This window comes from Rosa chinensis, chromosome 1, assembly GCF_002994745.2.
Source record: "Rosa chinensis cultivar Old Blush chromosome 1, RchiOBHm-V2, whole genome shotgun sequence".
In the NCBI taxonomy this organism is placed as follows: domain Eukaryota; kingdom Viridiplantae; phylum Streptophyta; class Magnoliopsida; order Rosales; family Rosaceae; genus Rosa; species Rosa chinensis.
The window spans coordinates 59,324,785-59,341,096 of record NC_037088.1 but is presented as its reverse complement, the minus strand read 5'-3'; the positions used below and the strand labels follow the sequence as shown (position 1 = coordinate 59,341,096).

Genomic DNA, 16,312 nt, shown 5'->3' with positions numbered 1-16,312 from the left:
ACAGAGCCAAAAATATTAATATTTTAAAACCAGTCGGCTGATAACTTTTTCATAGACTTTTCTGTATATACAGGGATCTACGAGAAAAATCCAAGTTACATGGTAGGACTAGGTACATGAACAATCTCTGTTCTTGTTTTGACCTCGCGTGAACGATCTCCACGACCGAGCTTACACGTGTTAGGTTAGGATTTCGCCACCTATGATCCACGTCACTCGTTCAAAATATATTGAGGTATTTTTTGCTTGATTTGTTTTTGACTCGAATCACTCCGATCTTGTCATTATTAGCGACGGGGAGTTTATCTCAGTTTGCATTACATGATCTTATAGTGCTATTGGAGCATTTTTCATGATGATGTCTTCCACAACGGAATGAACGGATAGTTTAATCAGTTTATTTCTTGCAATCAACGTTTTGATGAATTCTATAGTCAGAAATCTTCAAATTTTTCTTTTTTTTCTTTTTGTCTTTCCCCCCACAACCCTAACGACAATATTCAATCATCTATTTTTGATCCATCCCAACAAGTAAATTCCTTCTTCCATTCAATTATGTTATTGACTTTAGTATTCTATATTGGATTTAAGATATTGTTCTCGTATGAAAATGAAATTTTACAAGTGAAAATTATTTGTTACAATATCTCAACCAATTGTTGAAGTGAAAAACAACTAATACGCGTGTCATTCTTTAAAACAAAAACTTATAGGTCTATTATTAACTTTAAGTTGACAGATAAATACATAGCCCAAGTTAATTAAATATTTTCTATCACCATATGTGTAGATAAAGTTTTGAAGTTCAAATTCTCCAATTCTGAGGTAATGAAAGATAATAAATGACAAATGTTAGTGGTCCTAAATGGAGAATCAGAAAGAGGATCCAAGCCAGTTATGATCGGAATTATTATTTGCAGAATTCCGACTAGAGTAGGGTCATATACTAAATTATCCTTAACTCTCCTTAATCCTTATCATCATCGTTTTTTTTTTTTTATAATGTATGGTGATGGAATCAAATTACCTAATCACCTACTCCTTCGTCTTAATTTTTTGTGAATATGACAGAACATCTCACTTTTTGGTTGCAATTCTATAATTATCTTTGTCTCCATGGTTTAATCCATATAGATTATTCTTATATTCCATATTTTAAAACTTAAACTTTTATTAATTATAAGCAGTGAAACGGTAACCCTAGCCGGTCAAGGCTTCCCCCAGAAACGTTGCATGTGCTGCCAACTCAGCAAAGAAGCAATGGCCCTAATCAAATGGACGGCGGGTAGCTACCAAATTATTAGAATCAAATATTCTAGGAGATTTTTGTCACCATTTATTGATCATTAAAAAAAGGTAGAACATTATGGTTTTGGCTTGGAATAGTTTGGACAACTAGCGAGTGAATATCCACAGTGTATCTTCATTAATCATATAAACATAAATGGCCAGATCGTGAATAAAAACGAGAGGGCGCAAAAATAGGTTATGATAAGGAATTAGATTTAGCGTTAAGCATTGCAGCACGATAATGACATCAAAAGCTGAAAACTACTCGAATCGTACTGTTAGTATATGTTTGAATCAGTTGCCGTTTAAGTTTCGTAAAATACTAATGAAAAAATAATATATTCAAGTATGCTAAATAACGCTGAATCCAATCAAATATGGCTAAGTTTAGCCAAATTTGGTTGGATTTAGGCCGAATGTTGTTCCAATTAATGTGGAGGGATCCTACCTCAATTATGGTTTGAAATGTGGCATTTCAATCTACTTGTGCCTCAGTATTAACTAACTATCAAACGAGCCTTAATTTTAACATTTCTTGGACACTAAATCAAAATAATTAGTATCCAAGAAATGTTAAAATCAAGACTCATTTGATAGTTTATTCTGACTAAAACACCGAACCCTACGCATCATAACCAACCCTAATTCGATCTATCCTCCTGCATAAACAATTCATCCTTTATATCCAAAGAAATCCATGAATCATTTTAGCTAATTGTAACACCAAATTAACTACTGAAACATTAGCTAAGCTAGGGCAAAGTAAAGCTTTGAAAAAGGTTGTCACTATGGTGCACATGTGGTCCAGATGGATGAGACCCCCGCGCGACCCCATAGCAGGTCGATGATGAAGTTCCATGATATCTGGCTCACTTCAAATCCAGCAGTGTTTAAGTTTGAAACGTATAATATATACCAGGGGACAGATGGGACATTCAAATTCCACCCAATGTGATGCTTCTAATTTCTTAAAAATATTGGCTTATAATTCTGCGCCACAACAAAATTGTGAACAATATTAAATCGCACAAAAAAGTCATAAAGTATTGGGAGATGATTGCAAATGCAACAACGACGGGTACCATTATTTTTCCTTATCTGCAAATGTCACTGCATGAATTAAACTATATAGGCTACTTAGCTAGCTAGTCTGTATGATTTATATTATAAAGCTTGATTAATAGATTAAGCATAATTCCATGATGATTCCCAATCTTGCTAATTGTTTTTATTTTGCTCAATTGTTAATTGTTGTCTAAGCAAAGCAGCTCAGCAAAGATAATCTTTTTAGGTCTATTTGAAATGATTGATTTCTGTTGAAATCACTTTTTACTTTGGTGAACTTTTGCTAAAATCAGAAAAGTTTCCATCTAACATGTGTTTTTTTTTTTTTGGGTAAATATCTACTTATATATTGCTCAAGTGATATGAAAGTTTTTGCTAAAAACTTCAACAAAAGAGATCTAGCAATTTCAAATGCATTTGCTCGTTTTTGTCTGATATAAACCTTATGCGACAAGCGCCAACAAATTTAAATATAATGCTCTCTTTCATGCATTATGCCATGTACCTAGTGTATCAGTGACATTGAGGACATTGCACAATAATCTCAAAAATGTTCGTGCAATTTCGACTCCTCTAAAAATGAAGGCCATAGAGACGTGAGAGCTGCACGAGAATAAAGGGGAAAAAGAGAGGAGAGAGAGTGAGAAACTCACTATCATGGAACGGCAATGTTTTAATTTATTGATAATGGCATAATGCTCGATTAAGAATGAAAGGCCTGGCATAAAAAAAAAAATTAAAAACTAATTTTCCCTTATATATTCTTTCTAATACAGAATTCAAAGAAGAAAAGGCAGAGAGTTTCAGTTGCCACCTATTAATTAGCATAAACTTTGATTATTGAACAGCACGAGCTAAATATAATTGCATGCAGGAGAGATCGTGACCGATCACGGTCCTTACACGATCGCAGCTCACTGGAACCAATACTGTCGTATCCTTCTGTCTCATCCTCATCGTCCTCGAACTGCTGAATATGGACTGGCCGGTGCACTATTCATCTCCTCCTGCGGTAAAACCCAGTCGTGGATACATTTCCGCCACGTGTCCACCATTCTTCATTTTCTTCCCGTTTGAAAGACATTTACGTCCCTTTCCAAAAACACTTGATGAAAAACCCGGAAAACGATTGGTCGGCCACATGATAATAATAAGAAAAAATAAAATAGATAAATAAAACCAAACTGCCCAATTTACCCCGGTGGGCCCCGCCACTTTCCTTCCTTTCCCTACCGAAACCCCACACCTGCTATATATAACCCAACACCAGAGCCACCACTCCCCACTCAAAGTCTCAAACCCACTGCTCTCACAGTCCTCAAATCACAGCAAACGCAGTCGTTTTAGAGCTTTTATCTTCTACTACAACCATGCAGGCCAAGGAGGAAGATGTGAGTTTGGGAGCCAACAAGTTCCCGGAGAGGCAGCCGATCGGTATCGCCGCTCAAACCGAAGACGAGGGCAAGGACTACAAGGAGCCACCGCCTGCGCCGCTCTTCGAGCCAGGCGAGCTGACGTCATGGTCGTTTTACAGGGCCGGGATCGCCGAGTTCGTCGCCACGTTTCTGTTTCTCTACATCACCATCTTGACAGTGATGGGCGTCTTGAAAGGTGAAACCAAGTGCAAAACCGTAGGTATTCAAGGCATCGCTTGGGCTTTTGGTGGTATGATCTTCGCCTTGGTTTACTGCACCGCCGGAATCTCAGGTAACATTTGCCCTAACTACATCATTTTTTCTCAGTTATGCTAATATTCGGGTTTCTAAATTAGTTTGGTATCATGGTATGCAGGGGGTCACATAAACCCGGCTGTGACTTTTGGGCTTTTCTTGGCCCGGAAGCTGTCCTTGACAAGGGCGGTGTTCTACATCATCATGCAGTGCCTTGGGGCTATAGCCGGAGCCGCCGTGGTGAAAGCTTTTACGAACAAGGGTCATTTCTTCGAGATCAACAACGGTGGCGCCAACTTTGTAGCCCATGGCTACACCAAGGGCAGTGGTCTTGGTGCTGAAATTATTGGGACCTTTGTCCTTGTCTACACCGTCTTCTCTGCCACTGACGCCAAGCGTAGCGCCAGAGACTCTCATGTTCCGGTATGTTACCACTTAATATAAGTTGTTCCATGTCTTTGGTCAAATCTACTAGTTTTGAGATTTTTAATTTGACACTAATTTTTCGGTGATCAACAGATTTTGGCCCCGTTGCCAATTGGGTTCGCCGTGTTCTTGGTGCACTTGGCTACCATCCCCATTACCGGAACCGGTATTAACCCAGCTAGGAGTCTTGGTGCAGCCATCATCTTCAACAAGGACAGAGCCTGGGATGACCAAGTAAGCCTCCAATTTATGACTAATTGGTCCAATTCTCTCATCAATTAATTTTTAGGATAATTTGATATTGATGTGAACCGACTTTTTGTTATTGTTACAGTGGATTTTCTGGGTTGGACCATTCATTGGGGCAGCACTTGCAGCTTTATACCATGTGGTAGTGATCAGAGCCATTCCTTTCAAATCCAAGTAAATGCGAAAGTAGTGAATGAGGGTTTCAACAATCAACAGCTTTGTACCTGTGGCCTTTGAACATGTCAAGCTCAAATGAAGCTCAGGCCGATCGTGCTTGTTTGTTTTTCTATCTGTATGGGGTTTTTTTTTTTCCTTATAGTTTTTTTCCTTAAAGCAAGAATTGTAATATTTGGTTCTTCTTCAAGATCAAGGCCCTCTTTTTCACTTTATTTTTTAGGCGAAGGGGCCTGGCTTTGTGTGAGTGATCATTGTATGTATTGGCTGTGAAGTTGTGTAATGTCAATTCAGAAATAATTAACACGTACCTACCATTTTCCAATATCTCATCATGTGCAAAGCAGTATCACAGCTGCGAGTTGTTGAAGTTAGGTGGCAACCTAGCCAATGAGGGCCATGGGGCTTGGTGTTTTGGTCGTCCTCTACTGCAAGTGTGTGCATAAATGGCATGATTGAGGATAAGCATGACCAAGTTGGGTTGAATTAACTAGATGGTTTGTTTAGGGGTTGAACTTTTACGATTAAGGACACCTAACCATAGGCCTTGCATCACTTCTGAATTGAAAATGTAAATTTTATCTAAACACCTGCCAACTTATTTAATGTGTTACATTATCTCTAGTGGTTTTATTTATTTAACTTTCGTTTAATATGTCACATTATCTAGTGGTTTTATTAATATGTTACATTATCTTGTGGTTTTATTTATTTGACTTTCGTTTGATGCTGTATACGAGAATTTTATGTAATAACTGAGTTACGCGCTCGTTTTGTATGTGATATCACATGATTTATGTGATATTCATATTATTATTTTTTGTGTGAAGCAGGTCCATTCTAAAATTGATAAAGATTAATATTTTACACATAAAAACAAAGATTAGGCAGCTTCTTATATTATTTTTAAGTGAAAAAAGGTGCCGGTAATAAATGCAAAGTCTCGTATGAAAAGTGACAGGAATAGAGACATGTAATAGCATCAAAATGTTTGGCATGCAAGGGAAACAAAGATTAATTGGTTGGCCAAGTTCTAGGTGCTATCGGAATTCCTTGTGTGTTTGTGCAACTTAAGGTGAACTTCTTCCTGTTGAACGAGTTAGTGGGGATGAAGAAGAGGAAGGATGGATCAGAGAATGAAACAACGGTTCCAAAGCTGGCCAAGAATGATATTCTACTGTTGGATATAGGAACCATGGCTACTGGTGACAGACGTACTGCTAGGGAATTGCTACAGTGAAGATGAATATGGCGACATTGTAACTCACAATTCCAGTTTGTAGTAACGTTGGAGACAAAGTAGCAAGTTGAAAAACCGAGCAGCATCGGTGACTTGTCGGTTGGGGCGAGATTACGGATGGGAGCACTCGGCCTGTTTTAGCTGCCGGTTTCCCAGATCAACATGAGCGCACTGTAGCTAGGTAGAAAAGTATGTGAGAGAACATTGATGAACATACAATTTGGATCTTTATAGTTTTTGATTGCTTGAGATTTTTGGTTTGATGCATGATCTGTATTGTAGTTTTCTCAAACAAACAAAAAAAAAAGAGTATTGTAGTACGTGTTTAATTTGATTTACTACTTGCATAATTGCATTGTTACTGAACATGTTCTTGGCTTTCATAGAAGTCACAGTTTATATCGAGATGAGATCGATCGATGTTTCTAAACTGGCTGCTTTGAACGGCTGCAGTTCAACCTTTCTTTGATTATTGCAGTTACAAGTTCAAATTGAAACTTCTAGTTCCATTAGTTAATAATTGATGTAACCACCTAAGTGTGGTAATGTTGGTTGGGCTACATAGTATGAAACCCCCATGTCTAGAGTTTGAATCCCAATTCCCATCAGTTTGTGACCAGCAGGTTTAAGGAGCCTTCGGGTTCGTGCGCCTGTGGCAGGAGATTAGTCTGGCTCTAGAGATACTCTCGTGGACATCGGTACGAATATTAACTGGATGAGTGTGTTACTAACTTGCTAACGTAACCGAACTAGTTTGCTACCTCACTCCCGATAAAAATAAAAATAAAATTTATGTGGAAATATAGCACAATATAAATATTTAATATAAGCTGTAAACAATGTACTTTTAAGTTTCATTTATTTGTCATATAGTTCAAAAATTTTAAATTAATTAATGTAGTTGTCCGTCTTAAATTCAGAGAAATATATACATTTTAAACCCAACAATAAAGTTTGAGACATATTTGAAATGTCCTATTCTAGTCTCATAAAACCTCATTTTTCAACCAAAATGACCTTGTGGCCGAACTTGAAATTTTCCAACTTGATGTCTGATTGCCTTGCAATAGCACTCACAATCTCAAGAGATTTTTTTTGTTTGTTCTTTTAAAATTTCACGTGTGGGTGCTAATGACTTTTAAGATCATAAGAACCAATCTCATTAGTAGTTTTATTAACACCCGTTTTTTTTATTTTTGTAGGAATATAATAATATCTCAAATTAAAAGCAATATATGTCGTTTCTAGACATCATACCCCAATAATCCGGGATTGTCTTTAGTCTTGAGAACTTTATTTTTCAATCTGGTTTGTTATAATGATATTTTTCAGTGGTTAGAGCACCCACTACCTATGTACGAAGTCATGGGTTCGAGTCACCATGAGGGTAGGAGTGAAATCCTTTGATCCTCTTTTTTCCCAATTAAAAAAAAAAAAAATCTGGTTTGTGTCTATTCTCAAACCTATTAAATAAACTGAATTTCTTGTTATTAATTAAGGTTGGATTTAAGTGTTTATTTTCCGACAAATTTAATCCCCTGACCCGACCCGAATTGGATACAATACTTCGATGGGCCTCTTGTGCAAAGCCATTCATGGAAACTAAAGTCCAATGGGCCTTGATCGGCCCACTCAGAGAGAGCCGAGAAAAGATCCCCAAATACAATCAGAACCAGCTTTCCACTATCTCCTCCAAAACCCTAGTTGCTCGCGCCATCCCTGTGCCGTTAGCTCCACACTCTCTCTTAGCCCCAGCGAGCCAGATCCAACGAAGCTCAGAGAGAAATGGCGGTGACAGAGCGCACGGTGCTACAGTTCTCGCCGACCTTGACGGCGAAGGTTCATCCTCTCGTCATCTTCAACATCTGCGACTGCTACGTCCGCCGCCCTGACCAGACCGAGCGCGTCATCGGCACGCTCCTCGGCTCCGTCCTCCCCGATGGCACAGTCGACATCAGAAACTCCTACGCCGTTCCTCACAGCGAGTTTTCCGAGCAGGTTCTCTCATCGGCCTTGTGTGTTTGTTTGAATTTGTTTAGTGATTAGATGGAGTTGGATTTTAGGTTAGGTTTTTGAATTTTGATTTATCTTGGATTGATTTCAATTTGATTTTGTTCGTTTCGGTTTTTGGTTTTGGTTGCTTAGAAGATGCAATTTGTCTCCGAGTCTCAGTTCTTTACTGATATGCATTATCTAGTTATCTAGTTGTGGATAATTGTAAGTGTGGTGAAGTTTCTGCTGAAAATGTGTTTTGAGAGAGAGGAATGAGTTGAATTGAAGAGTGAAGATGAAAAAGTTAGGGTTGATTATCCTAGCAATATTGTTATTTCCTTCTCGAGAAAGTAATGGTTGGTTGTAGGATGAAGAAATTTTGAATAGTATGTAACACCATTGTTATGATTTAGGATACAGTAGATGTAATCAGCTTGCTATACCATGGGCATTCATCAGTGCTTTGTTATAATTGTTGTTAATTCTTCATATTGAGATTCTTGTAAAGGTGTTTAGACATTTTTTGTTTTGCGTATTTTGCAGGTTGCTTTAGACATTGATTACCATCACAATATGCTGATATCTCAGCAAAAGGTGAATCCTAAGGAAGTCATTGTTGGATGGTAAGTTTTATGGTACTTTTCTCTTGCTATTGAAATCTTTTTATTGTTCTTTCTTTGATAAACAAAATGCTAGTTATCACCCTGACAGTTTTCGGGCAGTCCCATGCTTGTTATAATGATATTCATTTTGAATGCATCTTTCTTCCTCAGTGCAACTTATGTTTGTCAGTTACACAACGAAATAAGAATTGATAAATAAAGAAATGGGAGGTAATAGAACAGTTGTTTGGTAGATGTATGATGAGAGTATGAAATACTGATTCTCATGCATTTTTTATGAAATACTGATTCTCATGCATTTTTTATGAAATACTGATTCTCATGCATTTTTTATGTCTTGACCGTTTGATTAAATTTGCATTGTTGTGCTTTTCATCAATGTTTGTAGGTACTCAACCGGTCTTGGAGTTACTGGTTCTAGTGTATTAATCCATGATTTCTATTCTGGAGAGGTTCCCAACCCAATTCATTTGACAGTTGATACGGGATTCAGTAATGGAGAGGGTACAGTAAAAGCATATGTTTCGTCAAATTTGTCTCTGTCTCATGGAGAACAACAGCAAGCAGGAGGTCGACAAGCAGGAGATCGTCAACTTCCACTTGCAGCACAGTTTCAAGAAATTCCTCTTGATCTTCGCATGGTTGAAGCCGAGCGAGTTGGATGTATGTATTCACATAGACCATCTCATTTTTCATTTTTTCACTATCATGATTCATTGTTGATCCATATTTTTGCTGATATGAACACAACATATGAACTTCAGCATGGGTGTATGACTTATTTCACTGGATTTTCAGTAGGTCAAATGAGGCATTCAAAATGTTATCAATTGTTTTTGTTTTTTTCCCATTCACTTTGTGAAAATAGAGGGGTCTTCTTCCAGAAAGGACAGTCAATATTTTTCCTGGGTTCTGTTGAAATTTGTATTGATGCATATAGCATTTGTGTATTGCATGACGAACACTTGTATGTAAATCACATATGCATATGCCTCTATACACAGAAAAGTAAATGTGGTCATATTTCTTATTCGTGACCAGATAAATATGCATACATGTGCACACATGTGTATGCACACATATTAGATCATTTTATTGATTAGAAAAAGAAGGATGGTGCTTCTCTGACTCAGTCGTTTTCTCATCAATCACAAATAGAATCATGGATCTAGTCAGGAATCATGGGTTGAACTCAAGTAATTTTTTGCATATGATTGTTGGGTTTTAAGCTTTATGGCAATCTAATATACTGCCTGCCCCTTATCTAAGGACTTTCATAGAGAAGATATTGTCTTTATATATGCATACATGTGCACATTTGTGTGCATACATATTAGATCATGTTATTGATTAGAAAAAGGATGCGTGCTTCTCTGACTGTTGTTTTCTCATTAATCAGAAATAGGGTCATGCATATGGGTTTATATTTTTGCATATGATTGTTGGAATTAAACTTAATGGCAATCTGATGTGTAACATATATTTTTCATGATGGCAGTTGATATTCTTAAGACAACAATGACTGACAAGCTTCCAACTGATTTAGAAGGAATGGAAGCCTCAATGGAGCGGCTGCTAGCTTTAATCGATGACGTGTATAAATATGTTGACAGTGTTGACGTAAGGATTTTAACATTCTTCAGTCAGTCTTGGCATACTTGTTCTTGAATGTAACATTCTTCAATGTTGACGTAAGGATCTTGTTTTCAGGAAGGACGTGTTGCACCAGATAACAATGTAGGGAGGTTTCTATGGGATGCTGTAGAATCTCTTCCAAAATTGTCTCCTGCAGTTTTTGATAAGCTAGTGAATGACAGCTTGCAGGTATGATGAAGTCTCTTTTGCTAGTTTTGTCAATAACGAGTAGTTTTCAGTATATTTGTTGAATCTCTTAATCCTTGACTACCTCAGATCATAACAAAAGCTACCTTTGTTACCTATAGGAAATTTTAAGATACATTTTCAATTTTGTAGTTAAATCTTCTGCATGCAATTTTCTCTTTATTAAACTTCTGTGATTTTGTCTTTTGCAGGACAATATGCTCTTGCTATATTTGTCGAGTATCACCAGGACACAGCTTACCCTAGCTGAAAAGTTGAACACAGCTGCTCAGGTTCTGTAAGGCCTATCCACTTTGAAGATCTATGTGTGAAGACAATTTTTTCTTACAAAGTCATATTAGTGATGTATGGCCATCTGTGACCATTGTTTTCTGAGAAGGTTGTAATACTTTGCTTCATTTTGAATATAGGTAGGGATTTCAATGTTATTCGAGATTGTTTCATCTGGATTGAGTTTTGACTAGGAACATGACCTTTTATTGTTCGGCTTCCAATCATACTACTTAATTGCCTAATTTTGTTGAGATGATTTGAGAGTGCATATTCAAATCAGTGTAAGATGGTGTATGTTTTCCGATGTTCAGTCCCTACTCAATCTGTTAATAACAGGACTGCCACAGAATACAAATCTAATGATTGGATTATTTCTGTTATGTGGATTTCAACAGAATAAACACATGAATTTTTGGTGTCTGAATTGGATGCTTGTACTTGGAGGCATTGTTTGTCCAGTGACTTAATAGGAAGCCGACAAGAGATGATGATGCTTTTACATGTTTCGGTGAAATAAAGGGTGGTTTCTGGTAATACCAGATGACGATGACGATGGTTTAGTTGACACTATTTTGCCAGTGCCAAAGGTTCATAAAGTATTCCTAATTAGTCAGCCGTGATTTTTTGGTTAATTGATCTAGCTAATATTAATATCCACCTGTGACATAACTTTTGATGTGCGATGTGCCTAACCTTGCTTGTATCAGTTGTATATAAGTATATCGTCAAGAAAAAGTGAAGTAAGCCATCAACAAAGTCTGTGCGATGTGCCCACCTTATTATAGACTCTTGGGACGTGTATATACCCAATAAGGCAATAACTAGACTCAAAATTTTCAAGGTGAGATTCATCAAGACACCTTCAGCACTCCCATTTGATTTAGTTGCATAAAGATGCTCCCACAGTAAAGGATGCTAATAAAGGACTTTGGCCTTTGCCAGTAATGACATACCAGCAGGCAGCAGCCGCTACTGGCTTTCCCCTAAAACCATATTCTCTTTCTTAACTATAATAAACTACGAATGATTGGTGGCTTTTGGCCTTTTTGTCTGGATGATGGCAGTGAAGCTTCCACTAATCCTCTTCTGCTCAGTGCTTAAATTATAAGCAGCAATGGCAATGGAGACAAGAAAATCGACAAGAAGGGGAGATTTTTAGTGGGCGGCCTGGATTTCACGCGTGCCCTAATTCTAGCAAACGAAGACTACTTCTCGAATCTCTCACATCTTTCTCATGTCTCAAAGACTCAAGCTCATCTATATTGTTCGATATTTTTTATTAACACCTTCACTCCCTTTACTATCTTTATAGAAATGATCGAGTTCAAAAAGTTTGTGTAGGATGGATGGACAATTACAAAGGACACACAAACAGGACACCATGCATGGCTCTTTTACCAATCTTACTTATCCTTCAACTTACTCTCTCTTATTAGGTTATTATCAATATGTACAATTGTTAAATTCAAATGTTTGATTTCAATTTGAGTTTGGCATCGGTCAAATGTTCTTATATAGTAAGATGCATTGATCGAGAAGCATGCGTTCCATCAAATTAGGGACGTTTATGAGGTTTCGAAGCCTGAGATGACCTATAATCCTATATTACTCAACTCGGTCTCTCATATTCGACAGTATATGATGTATAGCCAGCCCTAGATAATCAATTTTCTATCTCAAAACGAAGGGCAGTACAGCTGATTCAACAATGACTTGAAAGCTCAGACTGGTCTTTTTGTTTTATGCTCTTCCATTAAGAGACATGTTCAAGGTTTTGATAGTGATGATGGGTTGGCAGGGGCACTTACCCAGCAAACCCTAGTGCGCAAGTACCATAAATTTAGTGTCCTGGTGATCATGTTATCATAGTCATCGATCACCCGGCCTGCATACCATGTTCACTATAGGTTTGTTTATTGTAGTTCAAAAATGGGACTCCTAAGAGTTAGATCAGATTCATTCACAGACAGCAGTCAGCAAACTATTGTGTTCCAAGAGCAAACAGACAAATATTTTGCTCATCGTGAACACAACATCCTCGGGAATTGTACAAAGTGCCCAACACAGCACAAGTTGCCACTACTGCTCTTCGATCTTGACTGGCAATTATATACATTATTCCATATCTTCAGACCAAACCATGCATGCTCGAAGACTTTTCTTGGGATTTTGTCACTTTAAAAGAGGTGGATCAAAACAATTATACTCACAATCTTGAAGATACACGTTTTATGGTATTTATTTGATATACAATATTTCAATATTTATTTAACAATTTAAGATTTTGAGGTTAATAATTATTTGTCATGATATTAAAAGTAATTAAGAGGTTTGATAATATATAGTTATCTCCTCATTCTTTGTTGAACAATTTTGTCCTATAAATTACCTCAAGACTCAAGAGAACAAAAGCATAGATAACTCGACAAAGCTAGCTAACGTGAAAACTATAAATTGTTCATTGTTCTTTCATTTTTGTAACAATATATATGTTTTGAGGTTACAAGTTATTTAATATGCTATCGAATCATCATTTCCAGAAGTTCTTACATCCAAAACTACACAAGCCTCTAAGGCCTTCGCCGGATTAATTGCCTCAAAACTACACAGATACACCAGGCCAGCAGACGAATTTCAAACATTTAAGGAAACCTGATATTATCAAGCAGCATTATCTTTTCCTTCTCTATAAGATGTTGCTTCCAAATTCCAAATCTCAGAATCAATTTTCAAACTTCATGATATTCATTACCTGTGTAGGGACAAGCCCCAAAGTACAAAGTTTTCACCTATTACTTTTGATCACTCCCAGAATTTGTCACCTTCAATCAAATGAGAAGCTTCTGTCCAAAATTTCTATATGTTTGAAACCGAAATATAAACCAAACGAAGTGACTGGTAAAAGGGCACTTAATTTGCTTACGACAAGGAGCCACATGACATAACAAACTCCAATTTGTCTCCCCCTTTTGGCCGGTCATGAGTTGTCTTTCCTCCTCTCCCTAATTTCAATTTGGTGGCTTCACTGTCCCTTTCTTTATGTTCCCACTCCCTTAAAACCCTTAAAATGAGGTTCATCCCCACACTACTTGACTGAGAGAGCTGTTCATATATGGGGTCAACCAGCCTAACTAAACCTAACTCAGTATCTTTGTCAGTCTGCTGCGATCACAACCCTCCAATCTGGATCAGACAATGTGTAATTTTGACTTTCACTTGCATCGATCTTAAATTTGTTTCTTTTGGTTAAATTACCCAATTAAGATAATACTGTGGGTTTGGCACTGTTCTATATGGTCTTTAGCAGACACCATCTGAATTAAATATGGTCATGCTTGGCTTACTCCCATGTCCTTGTGGTGTTGGCCTTATTACTAGATAAGTCTACTAAAGCATATATATGCATGAGAATTATAAAACTAAACCCAAGATCAACCACATTAATAATAGAAGAATATGCATATTTTACTGAAAAGCACAAAACCCTAGCAATGAAGAAATGAACAGATATATATGTGCACTGAGGATCTAGGATTTTTCCTTCCTATAGAGGTCAAGGTGCAGAACTCGCCTGCTAGATTATACGATCTGCGAGTTTCTATTGTCTTAAATCTGTAAGTGAAGTTGCCGAACATCTTAACTTCATAATTTTTAGAGAAAGTAATGTTGAGGTACTGAAATAACAATAGTGGAGGCAAATTGCTTTCATTGAAACTTCTCCGCCAGTGTATATATGAACTCAAGGAGAAAACACAGGTTAGTTAAAACAAAATTTATACACTATTAGTGAAATTTTCATGATGCCTCATCTCGCCGACCGATGTTGAATATTGGCAGCTTTGGCGCATGTTCCTCTATATCTATCTCTAGTGCACAAAAACCAGGAAATAGATATATAATTAAGTACGAACAAATCCATATAATTCAATCTCAAATTCCCTAAAAACAAAGCAGACTGCAATAAATTAACAAAAGGTTAGCTGATTTCAATAAAACATCAAGACCAAAACCTACTCCATAAACAATATTACAAAGAATAATGATTATTAAATTGAACAAGTCGCTAGCTTTAGGGTATTATATATGCACACGGGTTCACACTATTTTGAGTTCAGAAGCTCAGAAAGAAAGTTTCAGAAACAGCAGAGACTTAGAGACTTCTTCTTTCTAGGCATTTGAAGCTGAAAATGGATGAAAATATGTCAGGGTTTTGTATTAAAAGTATTCGCGGTGGCGGTGGCGGTGGCGGTAATGGTGGTAATAACAAGTGTGGGCGTTGGAATCCTACTACTGAGCAGGTCAAAGTTTTGACGGACCTGTTCAGGTCTGGACTCCGAACCCCCAGCACTGATCAGATTCAGAAAATCTCTACTCAGTTAAGCTTTTATGGAAAGATCGAGAGCAAGAATGTATTCTACTGGTTCCAGAATCACAAAGCCAGGGAGAGGCAGAAGCGCCGCAAAGTTTCCATTGATATCGACAAGGAGTTCATACGTCGAGATCATGACAAGATTTCTTCTCCAAAAGGTAACTTAGTTAACATGTAATTTTCTGTTTTCAAGTACCTTTGTTTGTTTCTATATATAGGAGCTCTCTCTAGATCTCTTAATGTTTCTTTTGTGTGCTGATATTGTGCTTATGTTCCATTTTCTTTTCAGAAGTGCTTAATCAAGTTAGTTCAGAGCCTGCAAGAGTGATTGAGACGCTTCAACTCTTCCCAATAAACTCATTCGATGAATCAGGAGCAGAGAAGCTGAGATTTTATGCAAATGAGTTTTGTTGCAAAGAGAATACTAGAGGTTTTACTTACACTGTTGGAGCAGAAATGGATCATCATCCACCTTTGGATCTACGCTTAAGCTTCCTTTGAACTTTATGATCGAGTAGTCTCTAGCCAATTACCGTGGCTGTTGATCATTTTCGTAGTACTTAGGGTTAACTGGCACGAATGGTGAACAGAAAGGGGAAGGGGGAGAGAAATGAAACTTGTAGCTGATCAATAATTTATTTAATGAAATTAATTTCTCATGAAACTTTTGTTGTTTGAATTAAATATTGGATATTAGTCTTGGACATTCTCCTCTGCATGCTCAGAAAACTGTGGTAAATTAATTTCTCTGTGATTTACTCTGTTGTATTCTTGTTTCTGTGAATGCTTGGAAATTGGATTTCGCTTCCTCACATGAGAAATGTCTCCTTGGAATGCATAAATGCACTGGTGGTAATGTAATTGACTTACAATTGGCTTGGTCATACTCATACCTACCTAGGGTTTGCTTCCAGCTTTGAATTTCATGTGCTAATCTAGCTAATTCCCTCACCTGCCACAACCCTTTTTGATGGATGATTCCGAAATCAGTCAAAGCGTGCGCAAGTGAGGATCACATCCACTCTGGAACAGCTTATCGACAATGGCGTTTTCTGGTTGATAAACCATTTTGTTTAACAATATTCATTCATAATAATGC

At 37.2% G+C, this 16,312-nt stretch overlaps 3 protein-coding genes across 3 annotated transcripts; all 3 read left to right on the top strand.

Moving 5' to 3' along the window:
• The first annotated feature begins 3,630 nt into the window (after positions 1-3,630).
• LOC112182926 (probable aquaporin PIP-type 7a) lies at positions 3,631-5,201 on the top strand. The gene is made up of 4 exons (XM_024321487.2): positions 3,631-4,062; positions 4,147-4,448; positions 4,545-4,685; positions 4,786-5,201. The coding sequence occupies exons 1-4, from the start codon at positions 3,726-3,728 to the stop codon at positions 4,876-4,878; spliced, it is 873 nt and encodes a 290-aa protein (XP_024177255.1). The 5' UTR covers positions 3,631-3,725; the 3' UTR covers positions 4,879-5,201.
• A 2,563-nt stretch (positions 5,202-7,764) lies between these two features.
• On the top strand, positions 7,765-11,129 carry LOC112182925 (eukaryotic translation initiation factor 3 subunit F). Its single transcript, XM_024321486.2, has 6 exons — positions 7,765-8,112; positions 8,650-8,729; positions 9,118-9,392; positions 10,228-10,349; positions 10,440-10,553; positions 10,763-11,129. Exons 1-6 carry the CDS (start codon positions 7,900-7,902, stop codon positions 10,850-10,852), a joined length of 894 nt encoding a protein of 297 aa, XP_024177254.1. The 5' UTR covers positions 7,765-7,899; the 3' UTR covers positions 10,853-11,129.
• Positions 11,130-14,960: 3,831 nt separating this feature from the next.
• On the top strand, positions 14,961-15,877 carry LOC112173774 (WUSCHEL-related homeobox 7). The gene is made up of 2 exons (XM_024311486.2): positions 14,961-15,371; positions 15,503-15,877. Exons 1-2 carry the CDS (start codon positions 15,032-15,034, stop codon positions 15,712-15,714), a joined length of 552 nt encoding a protein of 183 aa, XP_024167254.1. The 5' UTR covers positions 14,961-15,031; the 3' UTR covers positions 15,715-15,877.
• Positions 15,878-16,312: the final 435 nt, after the last annotated feature.

Coding starts and splice junctions, on each gene's coding strand:
- LOC112182925 (XM_024321486.2), top strand. CDS start 7,900: ATGGCGGTGACAGAGCGCACGGTGCTACAGTTCTCGCCGACCTTGACG. Junction 9,393..10,227: donor TGAAGCCGAGCGAGTTGGAT/GTATGTATTCAC, acceptor TCATGATGGCAG/TTGATATTCTTAAGACAACA. Junction 10,350..10,439: donor AATATGTTGACAGTGTTGAC/GTAAGGATTTTA, acceptor TCTTGTTTTCAG/GAAGGACGTGTTGCACCAGA.
- LOC112173774 (XM_024311486.2), top strand. CDS start 15,032: ATGGATGAAAATATGTCAGGGTTTTGTATTAAAAGTATTCGCGGTGGC. Junction 15,372..15,502: donor CAAGATTTCTTCTCCAAAAG/GTAACTTAGTTA, acceptor TTTTCTTTTCAG/AAGTGCTTAATCAAGTTAGT.
- LOC112182926 (XM_024321487.2), top strand. CDS start 3,726: ATGCAGGCCAAGGAGGAAGATGTGAGTTTGGGAGCCAACAAGTTCCCG. Junction 4,449..4,544: donor CCAGAGACTCTCATGTTCCG/GTATGTTACCAC, acceptor GGTGATCAACAG/ATTTTGGCCCCGTTGCCAAT. Junction 4,686..4,785: donor ACAGAGCCTGGGATGACCAA/GTAAGCCTCCAA, acceptor TTATTGTTACAG/TGGATTTTCTGGGTTGGACC.